The following is an 18,533-nucleotide window of genomic DNA, read 5'->3' on the forward strand; positions in this document are numbered from 1 at the left end:
ACCGCAGTGAGCAAGCCCGTAAACAGGGGCGGGCAGCGGCCAGAAGTGTCACACAAGCGGACTTCTTGGCGTCCATCTGGTCTGTCACCACCGCGTCAGTTCCCGGCTCCGCTCTTCACCTCGGCCGCCGCCGTTGGGGGCGGGACCTCCGGGGCGCGGGGCGGGGCCGAGAGCGGCTGGGGGCGGTCCGAGGCCTTAAGGGGGCCGCGTGCGCGCGGGCAGAGCACCCGCCGGGGCACAGCCTTCCACCCTCGCGCTCCCGCGGCACCGCCCCCGTCCGCCGGAGCCCCGCCCCACCCGCCGGAGCCCCGCCCCGCCGACCGGAGGCCCCGCCCCACCCGCCGGAGCCCCGCCCCGCCCGCCCTAACCTTCCCGGCTCCCCGCAAACCCCGCAGCTCGCGTCCAGAGCCGCCTGTATTGCAGGAAGGAGCTGCGGGCTCCAGCCGCGCCGGCCCGAGCGCGCTGCCCGCACCATGCCCCGCATAGATGCGGACCTCAAGCTGGACTTCAAGGATGTCCTGCTCCGACCCAAGCGAAGCAGCCTCAAGAGTCGAGCCGAGGTGGGGCCCTTCGAAAGCCGCATTGGTGTGGGATTGTTTGTTTTTTTTTTCCGGGGTGGCGCGGGGGAGTTGGGTGAGAGCCGCTGTACTGTGCGCCCACCGCGCCCGCTTTTCAGTGTGTCTGGGGGTGGGTGGGACGCTGACCCCCTCTGCTCTTCTCACCACCGGAGAGAGGGAAAACCGGCTGGTCCCCTGCCAGGACAAGAGGTGTCTGTAAGAGGTCCGAGGTGTCCTTAAGGGGTCCGACTCTGGCCTAAAATCTTCAATGCGTCCGGTTGGGGCGGCGAGGGGAAAGGGACAGTGGAACTAAACCCCAGAGGAGCGAAGACCAAGTGATCAGCTGATTCAGAAAGAGTGACGGCGACGACAGGGGCCGGTTGAGGGGTACATATAGGGTGAAAAGGACGCAGCAGAGCCCAGGTGTACAGGGACGGGGATTTTTTTGGCAGCGTCTCTCTGCGGAGAACTCCGACTGCTTTAGTGTCAGGTCCAGCCATGGAATTTATTTTAGGAGGTCTGAAACACAGGGAAACTCCGGGGCAAAAGTTCAGGGTTTACTTTCTGCGTTTCAGTGACTTCTGGGAGGCACAGGCTGGGGACCTGTGCCTGGCGGCACCCCCTTACTGGACAGCTGGAGTCCAACCCAGTCTTCCAGAAGCTGGAAACACTGGGGTGCGGGTGTGGGGGTTAATGGGACCGCTGGGGGGCAGGGGTGGGGGCAGTTTTGCCCATTCTGCCTTAATAATGAGAGCAAAGCCCGAGAACAGGTGGAGACCAGACTGGAAAGAGCTAGAGGGTGGGGGCAGGAGGAAGGTCAAGTCTTGAAGGATAAACTAGTTGCACAGATAGATAGAATCCCCTGGAGATGTGTATATGGGTGATGGTGGCTTTGCTTGGGGCTTCGAGCTGGAGAGGAAGGTGAGGAAACTGCTGTGTCTGGAGGCAGGGGTTGCAGATGTAAACAGGGGGAGGCTGAGCCAGCATAGGTTTCTCCACCGGCTCCCCCCCACCCCCTTCCAGGACCATAAATAAATCCCCTTGCGAGGATCTGGGCTGCCTGCCTGCCTGCCTGCCTGTGCGGCTGGGACTCCTGACTGCAGTGCCTGGTGCTGCCAGCTGAGGGCTTGTTTGAATTAACTAGAAGCTTCCTGCTTTAGCCAATAATCAGAACTAATCAACTCACCTTCTCAAGCTGGAGGGTTGGCAGCTGGAGCCCAGACTGGAAGAGGTGGGAATGAGTAACACTTTTCACTCTGGATTGGTCAACTCTCTTCCTGCCCTTCACTGTGTCACTTGGAAGAACAATGAACAGCTTGGATGGCAGGCCCAGACTCCTGAAGTCTCAGCAGTAGCTGGTACCTGAGTCCATACTGAGACGAGATGTGGGGATTTGGGGCAGACTAATAATTTGGTGGCCGCAATAATCTAGATATTCGGTCACAGTTCACTTAGTAAAGAGAAAGTTATTTTGAGAAAAATTATATATTTAAAGCGAGGATGTATTATGTGTATTTTCTGAAGCAGGAAACCTCTTGTAAACGTAAAACATTCAGAATTTATGTTTGTTGTTGATCAGTTGCTTAGTCGTGTCTGACTCTTTGCAACCCCACGGACTGCAATACACCAAGCTTCCCTGTCCTTCACTATCTCCCATCGTTTGCTCAAACTCATGTCCCTTGAGTCGGTGATGCCATCCAACCATCTCATCATCTGTCACCCCCTTCTTCTGCACTAGAATGAATTATTGTTTTCCAGGGAATAGTATGACGTTGTCTTGAGTCATTTGGTTTCGTAATTTGGGCTGACTGAAGCTGTTAATGTCCCAGCTTCCCATGATACATTGCAATCTACATGCACACACAGCAGTGAGATCTCGGTGCCCTTGAGAAGTGTTTCCATATTTCCACGTTTGTGGGAGTTTACCAGCTCCCTTCCTGGAAACCTGAATTAACTGGTGTTGCCTTTCCATTTGGTTCCTATCATGGCTTAGCTGCCTGCTGGCCACCCCCATCACCTGACTGCCTGTTTCATTTGATATTGAGGGACCTAGGAAGTGAATGGCACCCCACTCCGGTGGGACACAACTGAGTGACTTCACTTTCACTTTTCACTTTCATGCATTGGAGAAGGAAATGGCAACCCCCTCCAGTGTTCTTGCTTGGAGAATCCCAGGGACGGGGGAGCCTGGTGGGTTGCCATCTATGGGGTTGCACAGAGTTGGACACGACTGAAGTGACTTAGCAGCAGCAGGAAGTAAAGTTGCTCAGTTGTGCCCTACTCTTTGCAACCCCATGGACTGTAGCCTGCCAGGCTCCACTGTCCATGGGATTCTCCAGGCAAGAATATTGGGGTGGGTTACCATTTTCTTCTCCAAGGGATCTTCCTAACCCAGGGATCAAACCCGGGTTTCCTGCATTGCAGGCAGACTCTTGGCCGTCTGAGCCACCAGGGAAGCCCATTTGGATACCATCATGGTTTAGCTGCCTGTTGGCTACCCCCATCACCTGACTGCCTGCTTCATTGATATTGAGGGATCTAGGAGGACCTCTAACGCCCTCTCAAGGTGTGCTCAGTGGGCTGTGGATGCCTGAAGTTTCCCATAGGCAGAGGAAAACTTTGCATTGTATGACCAGGTATCATCCTGAAATGCATGCCCCCAGGCACGGGGATACCTGAATGTAAATTTGAAACGAAATGGTAAATGGCCGGACTTTGAGCCCAGCCCGAGAGCAGACGTGAGTGGAGCCAGGAGAACAAACAGCCCCCACGATAGCAGTCTGGCTGGGAGGGGAGCCTGGTGACTGTCGACAGGATTCATTGCTGCAGCAGCTTTGCTCAGAGCTGGACCAGCTGCTGGATCCACCAGGCAAGTGAGCAGGAAATGGGGAGAAAGGCAGGGTGCCCTCACTCTCAAATTTAGTGCTCCTGCCAGGACATTGCCACAAGTGTCACGTGAAAAAAACCTGAGATCAGCTCCTGGAGGCTAAGGGTACAAGTGGAGACAGCCCAGGTGGCCTTCCTGTGGTTGTACCACGTCAACAGCCATCGTCAGCTGTCCCTCCATTGTCTGTGCTCCTTTCTCCACAAGTCCTCGGGCCACAGGAATAGAGGGCCATGGGGCTGCATTTAGGTAGTGTTTTCAGAGGAAGTGACATGTTGGTTGGGCAGGACCTCTGCCACACTGAGGGGGTGGCCTCATCCCTGACTGCCTGAGAATTTTCTTCCTTGGGACCCATTCCTTGCTCCAGTGTCCCATCCTTGTCCTTAAGCTAGTAAGATGTTTAAAGAAAACCACAGACCTAACGGCACAACCATAATGTTGGAAGTCGGACAGTGAGGGAGTTTGCAGCGGAAAACTGGTCACTTGGGCTGGGACAGACAAGACATAACCCAATGAGTGATCAGTCTCCAAAATACTCCGTAGTCTTTTTCTCACCAGAGGTCCGGTGAGAAATGGACCGGCTCCGGTGAGTTCTGGTCCAGCTTCAGTGGACAGCAGGCTGGCCTGAGAGGAGCAAGACCGTGGCAGAGTAGAGAGGATATTGGCTGGAAGAAAGGAGACCTGGGTTCTTCCAGGCTCTGAGCCAGTTGTGTTATTTACCTGGGCTCTGTGTTTTCTGGGGCCACTGTAACGAAGTACCGTAGACCGACTGACTCACACAACAGGGATTTATTGTCTCTCAGTTCTGGAAGCCCCGGGTCAAGATGTCAGCAGGGTGGGTTCCTGCTGAGAGCTATGAGGGAGAATCTTCCTTGCCTCTCCCCTTCCTTCAGGTTGTTGACGCACAGCCTAGTTATTCCTTGGCTACAAGCATTGTTCAATCTCTGCCTTCCCCGTCAATCAGCATTCTCCCTTGCTGTGTGTCTCTGTCCAAAGTCCCACTTTTTATAAGAACACTAGTCATACTGGAGTGGGACCTATCTTAATGATCTCATCTTACCTTGATTACCCACAAAGACCTTATTTCCAAAAAGGTCATGTTCACAAGTACTGAACTGGCTGGTATTTCAATGCCTTTTGGAGGAGAGACAGTTGCAACTGTAACAGCCTCTGTAAATGTTGCTCTGTAACATTGGAGGGTTTGACTAGGCTTGCTTTTCATGAATGCATCAGAATCACCTAGGAAGACACTCCTAAATACAGTGTCTCCATCACAGAGGTTCTGATTTGTGAGGTTGGGGCAGATTGAGCATGTGTATTTTGGGAATCATCATGCGTGATTCTGATGTGCACACAGGTCCCCGGGGCTGGCCACTGGAGCCTTTGCACAGTGGAGCGCCATCGTTTTGTGGTGATACGTGACTGCACGTGCTTCCGTGAATCCTGACAACTGATGGTGAAACATCCAGGGGACCAGGCACGTTCAGAGGGCCGGGCTGGGGCCACCACACATTGCCCTGAAAGACTGGGAGCCAAAACATGATCCCATCCTTACCCTTAGCCAGACATTAATTATTTGCACCCTTTTGAGCCACTCGGACCACAGGGGGGAAAGGCATTGCCCTGCACTCTAGTCCACACGTGAGACTGGTACCAAGTAACACAGAGAATTGCTTTAATCAGCACCATCCATAGATTTAGGCAAAAGAGGCCCCTGCCTCAGACCCCATTTTTGTCCCCTTCTCATTGGACAGAGCTGAAGCCTGGGCCTTTCCCTCTGGGCCGTGCTCTAGATACTCAGGATCCTGGATTTCCTGCCCAGATGACTTTGAACTGATTCCAGGGCCTGCACAGGGCAAGAGGGCAGGGGGCAGGTGGGGTGGGGGGGGTGGGGAGCCTTCCCCAGGTGTGTTTTCTAAGGGCCAGCCATGCTGCTCAGATGCTTGCCTCTCTATCTCTGAGAGTGGCCAGGTCACTGCTGTTTGAAGGATAGGCGTGTGGACATGGAGGTTAGCATGTAGCCTGAAGTGTCCCTGTGTGCACAAAAGGATGTGTGCAAGAGGAGATGGCCAGGACTGGCTCCCATGATGCCATGTTCTAGTGCTTTCCAGGCCCTTAATGAAACTGTTGTCCAGGAAGGAGGACAGAGCAAAATTTGTGCAGCAGCTTCTTATACATTGCTCCTGACATTGAGATATTTGGAAATGTGGTAGATGGGCTTCTGGTTGTACTTTTGGGCCCTCAAACAATGGGCTGTAGGACTGACTGTGATAAAAGTGAAAGTGTGTTGTTTGCCCAGTCTTGTCTGACTCTCTGCGACTGCATGGGCTATAGCCCACCGGGCTCCTCTGTCCATGGGCTTCTCCAGGCAAGAATTCTGGAGTGGGTTGCCATTCTCTTCTCCAGGGGATGTTCCTGACCCAGGGATTGAACCTGGGTCTCCTGCCTTGCAGGCAGATTCTTTACTGTCTGAGCCACTAGGGAAGCAAGAGCAGTTGAAACGTGTATTTTTGAGGTGGAGGAGGGGTGGCTTATTACTTTATGTGCCCTTTCAAATCAGGCTTAGCAGAGAGGGGGTTTGGAGGTGCTATATTTGGTGCCTTGACCAGCTGTGGCAGATTAAATGCCAAGTTTAGTTTCTGGTGGCTAGGATATTTAAAATATTTCTCTCAGCAAACAACTGGTCTGTTTTGGGGTGTGTGTTTGTGTGTCTTTCTGTCCGTGTACATAAGGTCGGAGCAGATATTTTATTTCTCATTCCCAGAATTAAGGATTGCATAGACTCTGCCATGTGGAAGAGACTAGACATGAGGGGAAGAGTTCATTGTCAAGGCTGACCTCTTCCACGGAGAACAGTTTTTTGCCTACTGCCTATAGTTTTTTGGAGTGCCAAGAAAAAAAAAAATACCATTGTGAGCTCAGCCAGGTGCAGAGTGTAGCTGCTCTTCCCATGCTTCTTGGAAGGAGTATTAGTAATTCGAGACCAAGAAATCCTGATTGTCGTGAGCCTGCGAAGCCAAAATGTTAGAGGGCCATTAGCAGCCCAGAAGGGTGCTGTTGATAGTTCCCGTCAGTTATCTTTCAGGATGCAGATTGAACTTGCTTCACTGAAGTAGAACCAAGCATGGTAATAAAGGGAGTGGGGGAAAGGGATGCGCGCCACCCCCCCCAGTGCCCCCACAGTCACAGCATCTCTTTTCCCCTCGCTGATGCTGTCTAAGGCCGATGTCGTCATGTTGATGACCTCATTGGCTCAGGAAGCCTTCTGTGTGTGGAGGAACAGGAGATGCGAAAAGGCCAAAAGACCTAGGTGTCCCCTGGTGTCTTGACATGCTGATGGCAAAGCGAGAGTTACTTCCTACAAATAGGCTCATTGGTACTGGTTTTTACTAGATCCCGTGTATACGTATGCGGTATTTGTTTTTCTGACTCACTTCACTCTGTAACAGGCTCTAGGTTTATCCACCTCACTGCAACGGACTCAGGTACTGAGGAACCTATCTGCAGGACAGGAATGGAGACACAGATGTAGAGAAGGGACTTGTGGACACAGCGGCTGAAGGAGAGGGTGTGGGACGAACTGAGAAAGTAGCATTGACGGAAGCTAGTACAGCCACTGCGGAGAACAGCGTGGAGATTCCTTAAAAAACTGGAAATAGAACTGCCTTATGACCCAGCAATCCCACTGCTGGGCATACACACCGAGAAAACCAGAATGGAAAGAGACACCTGTACCCCAGTGTTCATCACAGCACTGTTTATAATACCCAGGACATGGAAGCAACCTAGATGTCCATCAGCAGACGAATGGATAAGAAAGCTGTGGTACATAGACACAATGGAGTATTACTGAGCCATTAAAAAGAATACATTTGAATCAGTTCTAATGAGATGGATGAAACTGGAGCCGATTATACAGAGTGAAGTAAGCCAGAAAGAAAAACACCAATACAGTATACTAACGCATACATATGGAATTTAGAGAGATGGTAACGATAACCCTGTATGTGAGACAGCAAAAGAGACACAGATGTATAGAACAGTCTTTTGGACTCTGTGGGAGAGGGTGAGGGTGGGATGATTTGGGAGAATGGCATTGAAACATATATAATATCATATAAAAAATGAATCGCCAGTCCAGGTTCGATGCAGGACACAGGATGCTTGGGGCTGGTGCCCTGGGATGAAGCAGAGGGATGGGATGGGGAGGGAGGTGGGAGGGGGGTTCAGGATGGGGAACATGTGTACACCCATGGCGGATTCATGTTGATGTATGGCAAAACCAATATAATATTGTAAAGTAATTAGCCTCCAATTAAAATAAACAAATTTAAATTAAAAAAAAGAAAAAAGTGGCATTGACGTGTACACACTGGTGGTGGTGGTGGTGGTTTAGTTGCTAAGTTGTGTCCAACTCTTGGGACCCCATAGATTGTAGCCCGCTAGGCTCCTCTGCCCATGAGATTCTCCAGGCAAGAATACTGGAGCAGGTTGCCATTTCCTTCTCCAGGGGATCTTCCCGACCCAGGGATTGAACCCAGGTCTCCCGCATTGCAGGCAGATTCTCTACCAGCTGAGCCACAAGGGAAGCCCAAGAATACTGGAGTGGCTAGCCTATCCCTTCTCCAGCGGATTTTCCCATCCCAGGAATCAAACCAGAGTCTCCTGCACTGCAGGTGGATTCTTTACCATCTGAGCTCTCAGGGAAGCCATCTGTACACTGTTGTGTGTAAAACAGATAGCTAGTGGGAAATTGCTGTATAACACGGAGCTAAGCCGGGCGCTCTGTGATGACCTAGAAGGATGGGATGGATGAGGGGAGGGACAATATAATTATGACTGATTCACATTGTATGGCAGAAGCCAACACAACAGTGTAAAGCAATTTTTATTAAAAAATAAATTGAATGTCTGCGATCCAAAAATCTGCAAGCAATAAATGCTGGAGAGGATGTGGAGAGAAGGGAACCCTCCTATACTGTTGGTGGGAATGCAAACTAGTACAGCCACTATGGAGAACAGTGTGGAGATTCCTTAAAAAATTGCAAATAGAAATGCCTTATGACCCAGCAATCCCACTGTTGGGCATACACACAGAGGAAACCAGAATTGAAAAAGACACATGTACCCCAATGTTCATTGCAGCACTGTTTATAATAGCCAGGACATGGAAACAATCTAGATGTCCATCAGCAGATGAATGGATAAGAAAGCTGTGGTACATATACACAATGGAGTATTACTCAGCCATTAAAAAGAATACATTTGAATCAGTTCTGCTGAGATGGATGAAACTGGAGCCGATTATACAGAGTGAAGTGAGCCAGAAAGAAAAACACCAATACAGTATACTAACACATATATATGGAATTTAGGAAGATGGCAATGATGACCCTGTATGCAGGACAGCAAAAAAGACACAGATGTGTATAGCGGACTTTTGGACTCAGAGGGAGAGGGAGAGGGTGTGATGATTTGGGAGAATGGCATTGAAACATGTATAATATCATGTAAGAATCGAAATGCCAGTCTATGTCTGATGCAGGATATGACACGCTTGGGGCTGACGCGCGGGGATGACTCAGAGAGATGTTGTGGGGAGGGGGGTGGGAGGGGGGCTCATGTTTGGGAACGCATGTACACCTGTGGTGGATTCATGTCAATCTATGCCAAAACCAATACAGAATTGTAAAGTAAAAATTAAAAATAAATAAATAAATTAAAAAAAAATAAAAATAAACTTAAAAAAAAATTGAAAAAAATAGAAAGTTAGTTCCAATGAAAAATAAAAGGCTCTAGATAAACACTGGTAGAAAATGATTATCGCCATGGTCCTTAGTAAGCCAGGATTAATGTAGGTCCAGATTCTTGTGGCAGCTTAAGATTCACACCTGGGTTTGTGCTGCCAGTTCTCCTTGGGGAAGCGCCCCCTTGCTTCCGTGCGGGCCGTGTCCCACAGGATCCAACTGAGGAAACAGGACTGAATATTTAAAACAGGAAATTAAATACGAGGCAGTGTGGCTCAGCAGCGATGCCAGAGGGGATACAAGGGACCCCAGAGATTGGCTGCAGAGAAACCACTTCCAAAGTGGAGGGTCCCAAGGCCTGCGATCACTCTCGGAGCTAGAACCACAACCTGGCAGGCCATGGCCGAGGGGGTCTGCAGAACTACTCTGCTTGGACCCAGACCTGTCTCCTCCCTTGCCCCACCAGTGACCCCATTGACCAAACACAGCCAGAAACCAGCCTGGGAAGTGGAGCCTATGGTAGTGTGTGTGTGGCGGGGGGTGTGGGGGTGTTTGGGGGGGGGGGGGGGGGTGTGGGTGTGTGTGTGTGGGGGGGGTCCTTAGATAAGAGCAGAGCATAGGATGAGCACTGCAACTGGGCACATATGTGGCTGCCTTTGTATGGCAGCCGGAAATCTGGCCCAGGTTGAGGCCATGATTTCAATTCTGCTAGCTCTTGGCATAGAGAAGGCATTGGCACCCCACTCCAGTACTCTTGCCTGGAAAATCCCACGGACGGAGGAGCCTGGTAGGCTGCAGTCCATGGGGTCACGAAGAGTCGGGCACGACTGAGCGACTTCACCTTCACTTTTCACTTTCATGCATTGGAGAAGGAAATGGCAACCCACTCCAGTGTTCTTGCCTGGAGAATCCCAGGGATGGGGGAGCCTGGTGGGCTGCTGTCTATGGGGTCACACAGAGTCAGACACGACTGAGCGACTTAGCAGCAGCAGCAGTAGCTCTTGGCGAACACCTGGCCCTACTCACTGCTTTTGCTGAGCCCGCCTTCCTGGCTTAGCTCTCGTTCTGGATTCTCGATCACTTGAGTTAGTCATAAATACCCTGAAGCTGGAATTAGGGTAGAATTGGAGCTGCGTTTGCAAATCAGAAACCAGTGGTTATGTGCACAGTCATGGCTATCTTTGAAAGATGCTGGTAGTCATGAAACAGTGGAGAAGGTTGAAGGCAAAGGGATTAATGTGGGTTGCTGACTGCAGGGTGAAGGTGAAGTGCCTGGTTCTCTCCAAAGGTGGGAATTAAAGGGAGGGTCTTGAATGGCAGGGAAGACTGGAGTGGATTTTCTCAGAAGGGGAACCGTCCCTCCAGAAGTGGAGAACGGTGACTTGTGTGTGGTGTTTGAGGCTGGCATGAAGCAGGCTGGGGACAGAAGGTGGCAGGGGATGGGAAGGAGAAAGCTTCCAATCTGGAGGCTAGGCTTGATGGCAGAACGTGCGGTGCCTTGTCCTGGTTTCTTGAGGATCGCAAGGAGCTGGGTTCTATTTTTGCACCTGGATAACAACCCATGATTCCATTTCCTCAGGGACTCACTTGTATTTGGAACCCCTGGCCCAACCCCTAAGAGGACCCAGGGACATACACTTCCTTTGTGTCTTTTCATTCACTCCAAACTCTAGAAATTCTGCCCCAATCACATAAAGAACCAAGGACTTCTTTTCCCTCTTGCAATAGGTGGACCTTGAGCGAAGCTTCACATTTCGGAACTCGAAGCAGACCTACTCGGGGATTCCCATCATTGTGGCCAACATGGATACCGTGGGCACGTTTGAGATGGCAGTGGTGATGTCACAGGTAGGACGGTGGGCTTTTTCCCTCTCGTGCTCACACTGGACAGGTTGGCATACACAGGGGAGAGAAGAAAAGTGAGACATTTCAGGTCATTCACTTTGGCCAAACTAATTGGTTCTGAGTCTGATTGTTGCTGGAAGCCCTTCTTTTTCTCTCTTCCATCAGAAAGTGGGTAGAGTCTGGACTTCACATTCAATGAGATGGTCTAGATCTGATGCCCAAAGCTCAGCTTCTTTGTACATTGGTGCCAATCAAATCTCAGAGACCATCTTTAATCATTAACTTCTCCCACGTGGAGGGTGTTTCAGTATCTGCAAAATAGCTCAAAGATATCGTCGTGTGTATCCCTTGCTGGGGAGTTTTGGGTGAAGTAGAAAAGGATAGCTTTATTGCTTTGCCATTGAATCTACCTGCAGTGCAGGAGACTTGGGTTCGATCCCTGGGTCAGGAAGATCCCCTGGAGAAGGAAATGGCAATCCACTCCAGTATTTTTGCCTGGAGAATTCCATGGACAGAGGAGCCTGGGGGCTATATATAGTCCACGGGGTCACAAAGAGTCGGACATGACTGAGCGACTAACACACTTATTGCTTTGCCAGGCAAAGGGGGACACAATGGACTAATGTCTTCAAAACTGTGTGTCTGCACTTGGGGAAGACTGACAAGTTTTGTAGTAATTGTTCAAAGAGGGTATGATCAGCTCTCAGACATTCCTCTGATGGGTTGGTGGTAAGGTAAGTAGGAGTCAGTGTTTTCAACCTTCAGGTCCAGCTGTCTTCGGTCCACAGGCTTGTGGGCACCATGAGAAGTAGTGTCAGTCACTCAGTCATGTCTGACTCTTTTGTGGCCCCTGGACGGTAGCCCACCAGGCTTCTCTGTCCATGACATTCTCAAGGCAAGAATACTGGAGTGGGTTGCCATTCCCTTCTCTAGGGGTCTTCCCGACCCAGGGATTGAACCCGTGTTTCCTGCACTGGCAGGCGGATTCTTTACCGTCTGAGCCACTAGGAGGTGGGCAGTTTACCATCCTTAATCATTAACTTCTCCCACCTGGAAGGTGTTTCAGTATCTGCAAAACAGCTCAAAGATATAGTCATGTGTATCCTTTGATGGGGAAACAGGACCTTGCTCCCAGGCTGCTCCTCACTGTTGTTGCTCACTGGTCTCCCCTCCCTTGCCTAATCAGTAACTGTTTGAATCTGCCCATTGGAACTCAGGGAAGGTCATGGAGACTGAGTGAAGGCTGTTTCCTATAATCAAAGCAACGGGGGACACTGAAAAGCTGTGCCCAGGAGCCTCACAGGACCCCGCTCAGTTTCAGACCTGCATCCATTTCTTCCTTGAAAATGCCTGTGATAGTTTTGGAAATTAGAGATACAAAATGAAGTTGGATGTCATGCCATATTAAAATGTTAGAGAAGTGTCATATTTAGTAGAAGAGCGACAGCACCTTTAAAAAGACAGAATCACTTTGCTCTGTAGCATTTATTATATCACAATATAGAAACCGTAGATGCCAAGCGCTGGATGGAATGTGGATGAGGTGGTCACAACTCCACCAGAGACAGACAGGAGAGGTCACTTGGCCCAAGGCATTTAGGCAAATAGACAAAGAGCCGAGATGCAAACCCAGACTGACTCCAGCATCAGGGACCTGCCTCCCAGCTTACACTGGCAGATCATAGTACTGATATAAGCTCAAGGTCCCTGGAGCCGGCTGCTGTCTTTCTGCCTGTAAAGGGACTAGTATCCTGGGCTTGGGAAAATAAAGGCAAAGTTACTGTGGGCAGAACCTTCATCTCACACATCTGTGTCTGCATTTGGATTCAAGGTTTGGTGCATCTTAACTCATCATCGATGTGAAATGTGTGCTTCTGATGCTCAGAGTCTGTGCATCTATTTCCGTAGACAATGCCTGCCAAGTGAAAAGATAAATCCAATTAGTTGAAAGAGCTTCTTGCTGTGGGCAGCACGTCTAACCTCAGGAGGTGCTGGGATTCATTATTAGCCAGTGATTAGAAGGAAGATTTTCAAACAAATTATGAACTCACCAAGTAGTGAAGGGGGTGGTCTGCCTGAGGTCTGAGGCCAGGATCAGTTGTGTCGTCTGTCCGCCCTCAGCCCCCATTGAGCTTTGGGCCGGAGGCTAACAATTTAATTGAAAAAGGAATTTGTGTGTGTGTGTGTGTTTAATCTTTCCCTCACTCTGCTGTGATCAGCCATTGCTCTTCATGAATTATATATTTGTGTAAAAGTGCATGGAATCAGGGAGCGATTAATAGCCCTGATTAATTCACATATCAGATTACTGTTCATGAGAAACAGAACTTGCTAGGCTCTTCCCGTTTGCACAGGAAGGACTTTCCAAAAATGAGACTGTTCATTGAAATAACTAATCATGTGTGGGTCCTATGAATTTTCCATTTCTAGAATGCTGAGTTAATTCCTTGCATCAGTAAAGTCAGAGAATTTTTTAATGGGGGAGAGATTGAGAGAAGTTAGGAGTGAGGCCCCTATATAGGAGGAGGAGCCTGGGTTCTGCATTCAGATTTGAGTTTGATTCTGTCCTTTGCTCCTTTTTTTTTTGCCAAGCAGTTATTAAATTTCTTAAATGTAAGTTTCTTAAGTCCCGTCTTTGCCCACGAAGTTACTGCTGTTGTACAAAGTTGTTCCGAGAAGTACACGAAATAACGTATGTGAAGTTCTTGCGCAAAATAGATGTTCAGTAAACCCTTGCTGGGTTGATGGTCATAGTTTTAGAATTAGGATTTATGTCCTTCTTCCTTCAAGAATACCAGCTGCCTGATGGGTTTAGCTTTTAGCAGGAAATGTTTAGTCGTGAACACAAAGAGAAGCTTTCAGGTAGAAGCTGAGGTTCTTTTGGGTTGACTAAGCATCACTAAGCTCCAATACTTTGGCCACCTGCCGTGAAGAGCTGACTCATTGGAAAAGACCCTGATGCTGGGAAAGACTGAGGGCAGAAGGGGATAACAGAGGAGGATGAGATAGTTGGATGGCATCACCAACTCAATGGACATGAGTTTGAGCGAACTTTGGGAGAGAGTGGACAGGAATGCCTGGCATGATGCAGTCCATGGGGTTGCAAAGAGTCAGACATGACATAGCCACTGAACAAGAAGAAGCAGCACCACTTTGCCTTCGGGCTGTGCTGCTGACTAGCAGGAGACCAGCCTTCTGTGCTGCTTTTGGCCTGGCACGTGTGGGCTGGACCAGGGCTCTCAGAACCCTCCCTCATCCTCTCCCACCCCTGCCTCCTGGCATTGCCTCCTAAATCTTGAATGCTGTGTTGGCTGATGAGATTAGAATGGAAAACAGGGTCCTGTGATTTCCCTGGTTACACCTTCCTCTGTTTGGGGCTCCTCGGAGCAGATTCAAAGCAAGTGAAGCGTGAACGGCTGGAACACTGGATGGTTTTGTGTTGGTGGTTTAACCTCACTGTATGGAGGAAGGAGGGGCAGGGCTCCCTTGACTTCTCGTCCTAACGGTGCCTTTCCGTTTTGTTTCCTAGCATTCCATGTTTACAGCGATTCACAAGCATTATACCCTGGATGACTGGAAGCTCTTTGCAGCTAATCACCCAGAATGCCTGCAGGTAAGACTCTACCCTGGTTATAAATGACCTTTGTTGCTCAGGAAAGGAAATCGTCAGGGTAGTCAAAAAGATTTGAGTTGGCAGCAGATAGACACACAGACTCCCAGGAGATAGTGAAAGACAGGGAAGCCTGGTGCACTGTAGTCGACTTAGCAACTGAACAATAACAACAGACACACAGTCCCAAAGAGAAATTGGGGAAGGCAATAGTGAATCCCCAGCCCTTGATTGTTGCTAGGAATTTGCCAAGGAAACCTGTTCTGTACTCCTTTTTAAAAATATGATGATTTACCTGTAAGGAGCATATTTTTTTCCCTTGGAAAGTGAAGTGTTTTGTCATGAGAGCTTGCGGAGGTTCCAGCAAGGTCAATCCTGCCAGGGATTGAGTCCATTCCAAACATGCCTTTTATCTAGACAAAAACATCTAATTATAATAAGTTATAATTGGAGCTGAATATGATGGAGCAGAATAAACCGTATGCTCTCCAGGATGACTTTAGTGAGAAAGGCAGATAGCACAAAGTGTTGATGCAGCAACTGGAACCCTCTGCCATGCTGGTGGGAATGTAAAATGGTGCCACTGCTTTGGAAGACAGTTCAGCAATTTCTCAGAAGGTTCAGCATAGGAGTTACCACAATTCTATTCCTAGAATAGACCCAACAGATATAAAAATATATGTTCACACAAAACCTTATACACAGATATTGATGCATGCTTAGTCACTCAGTCAGGTCTGACTCTTTACAACCCCATGGACTACAGACCACCAGGGTCCTCTGTTCCTGAGGATTCTCCAGGCAAGAATACTGGAGTGGATTGCCGTGCCCAACCCAAGGATCGAATCCCGGTCTCTCATGTCTCCCGCATTGCAGGCAGATTCTTTACCATCTGAACCACCAGGGAAGCCCACACCGATGTTCACAGTAGCACTATTCATGGTAGCCAAATGGTGGAGACAACCCAAGTGCCCATCAGCTGATGAACAAACAAACTAACCCTAGTATACCCATAGGGCGGAATATTCAGCTAAGAAGGGCAATAAAGTACTGATTCATGCTACAACATGAATGAACCTTGGAAATGAAACTGTTCACCTCAAACTGGGACTTGGACACACATAGCTGGGACTCAAACCCAACCAAACCCACGGTCTTTCAACTGATCTCACACACTGGGGTTTCAGGACCTAATGAAGCTCAAGTTCTTGATGTTTCATCGCAGAAAGAATTCAGCGAGAGACAAAGTGATAGGTGTGCTGCCTGCCAAGTGGCTTCAGTTGGGTCTGACTCTTTGAGACCCCATGGACTGTAGCCCACCAGGCTCTTCTGTCCATAGGGATTTCCAGGCAAGAATACTGATGTGAGTTGCCATGCCCTCCTCCAGGGGATCTTCCTGATCCAGGGATCAAACCCACATCTCTATGTCTCCTGCATTGGCAGGCAGGTCCTTTACCACTCCTGCCACCTGGGAAGCCCAAAGAGATAGGTAAGAAGCGGATTTATTTGAAAGGAACACACGCCACAGAGTGTGGGCCATCTCAGAAGGCAAGAGTGGCCTTGAAAGGTGGTACTAGTGCTCAGTTGCCTCAGTTTTGTTTGACTCTTTGCAAATCTCTGGACTGTAGCCTGACAGGCTCCCCTGTCCATGGGATTCTCCAGGGAAGGACACAGGAGTAGGTTGTCATGCCTTTCTCAAGGGGATCTTCCCGACGCAGAGATTGAACCCACATCTCTTACATCTCCTGGATTGGCAGGCAGTTTCTTTTACCACTAGCGTCACCTGGGAAGTTTGAAATGTGGCGTGGTTAGCTTTTATAGGGCACTTCCCTGGTCTCTCAGTTGGTAAAGAATCTGCCTGCAGTGTGGGAGACCTAAGTTTGATCCCTGGGTCGGGAAGATCCCCTGGAGAGGGGCATGGCAACCCACTCCCGTATTCTTCCCCTGGAGAAATTCCATGGACAGAGAAGCCTGGTGGACTACAGTCCATGGGGTTGCAAAGAATCAGACTCGACTGAGCTGAGTGACTTAACACTTTCAACTTTTCACTTTCACTAGCTTCTATGGCTTGGGTAATTTCATAAGATAATGAGTGGGAGGATTATTACAACTTTTTTGGTGAGGGGCTGGAGATTTCCAGGAACTGGGCCACTGCCAATCGTTGGTCCTTGATGGGCGGCCTTGGAACTGTCATGGGGCCTGTGGGTGTGTCGTTTAGCTTGCTGATGTGTTACAGTGAGCATATACTGAGTCTCAGTTTCTAGTGGAGTCTGCTCGTCCTCCATCTTGAACGCATTTGGTTCTAATCAGTTTATATTGATGGGTTTCAACATCCTCCTGTCCATGGTTGCTCAGCAGCTAGTTGTGATTTTGATGTTCTCGCAGAAGATAAGCACGCGTCCTTTTACTCACCATCGGGTGGCGTGCTAAGTCGAATTAGTGACTGAACAACAACGGTGACCATTTACGTTGTGTCCTTGGTCTGTGTCATTCTTTTAAAGGTCGTGCCCTGCCCGCTTCACTCTTGTTTCAAAAACAGTTTGCTAAGTGAAAAAGCCAGACACAAAAAGCCTTGTATATGATTCTATTTACATGAAATGTTGAGACAAGGGAAACCTGTAGAGACGGAAGTGGATTAGTTGAGAGTGAGGGCTAAAGGGTGTGGAGATTTCTCTTGGGAGTTGATGAAATGTTCTAGAATTGATTGTGGTGACAGTTGCACAGCTCTGAATATACTAAAACCCACTAAATTGTGCACTTTAAATAGATGAAGTGTGTGTGACTAGATCTCAGTAAAGCTGTTACTGAGAAAAAATAAAGGCGGTTTGAAAATAATAAAGGCCCCAGTAGAACATGCCAGTCTTTGATCCTGCATCTTGATCCTGGCACCCTTGGGTGGTCTGGCACCCTTGGGTGGTCCTGCATCCATGCCGAAGAGACATCTCTACACTGGAGATGATTTCCTCCGTGATCAGATCATCTGGATTGGAAAATGACTTCATATTGTACTGATTTTGAAGTTAGACTAGTTTCTGGCTATTTTTCTTTGCTGTGCCATGGCTGTGTGTGGATTTTGATTGGCGAGGAGGTGGTTTCAGAGGTAAAACAGTTCTGGCTCACACTTGATTCTTTTCTTTTTGGCATAATTTATTCTAATGGATTATCTCTGTTTCACCTTCTCCCCCTCTCCTCTGGAGGATGTTTGGGGAGTGTAAGTTTCCAGCAGCGCACTGTGAATCAGAACCGAGGCTTTCATTACCAAGGGCGATCATTCCACTTACTACCCCACTGCCACCGAAGTTAAAGCTCATTAAAAAGGGTACTGAGAGAAACGTAACCAGTCTCCAGTTCCACCTGCCAAACTTGAACAGAAATGAAAGATTAAAAAGATAGCAGAGCTGAGTGGGAGAGAGAGAACCTGTGGACCTGGGGCACCGGTCAGACTGTCCTGGGGAGTGAAGGTGGGGGTCGGTATGTATCACATTACCTGTGGGTTTACACTCAGTCTGCGGGGTGTAGCTACACCGTTGTGATTTGTGGTTTGGGGGGAGTAACAACAGATAGTAAGATGTGCTGCTCACCGGCAGTTTATAGTTTAGAGGTGTGAGTTAAAATATTGAATTTACAAATTTTAAATTTATAAAAAATAAATACGCCATCAAAGGTGAGACGCTAACTCTGGGCACAGTCCCACGGGCTAGTTTTAACGAGGCATAAACTACTAAAGCCCACAGAGCAGATTTTGAGAGCCGCAGAGGGGTGGGTTGGAGGCACGGGTGCTGAGGAAGGTTGGGGGAGAGGATATCACGGAGGAGGAGGTGACGGCATCAGATGGAAACAGGTCCCAGCACAGACAGGAAGGACCCTTTAGATGGAAACACGCCCCAGCA

The 18,533-nt window shown here is 49.1% G+C and overlaps 1 protein-coding gene across 2 annotated transcripts in view; it reads left to right on the plus strand.

Moving 5' to 3' along the window:
• Positions 1–359: 359 nt before the first annotated feature.
• Positions 360–18,533, plus strand: part of GMPR (guanosine monophosphate reductase) — a 58,448-nt gene continuing 40,274 nt past the window's right edge. The window contains exons 1-3 of one of the 2 annotated variants that reach the window (XM_040249311.1): positions 360–560; positions 10,917–11,036; positions 14,563–14,646. In XM_040249311.1, coding sequence (XP_040105245.1) covers positions 474–560; positions 10,917–11,036; positions 14,563–14,646 — 291 coding nt within the window. In that variant the 5' untranslated portion in view covers positions 360–473. The remainder of the gene's footprint in view (positions 561–10,916; positions 11,037–14,562; positions 14,647–18,533) is intronic. The other variant, XR_005722679.1, reaches the window with a different exon arrangement.

The sequence above is a fragment of the Oryx dammah genome, unplaced genomic scaffold, assembly GCF_014754425.2.
Source record: "Oryx dammah isolate SB20612 unplaced genomic scaffold, SCBI_Odam_1.1 HiC_scaffold_11, whole genome shotgun sequence".
NCBI lineage: Eukaryota > Metazoa > Chordata > Mammalia > Artiodactyla > Bovidae > Oryx > Oryx dammah.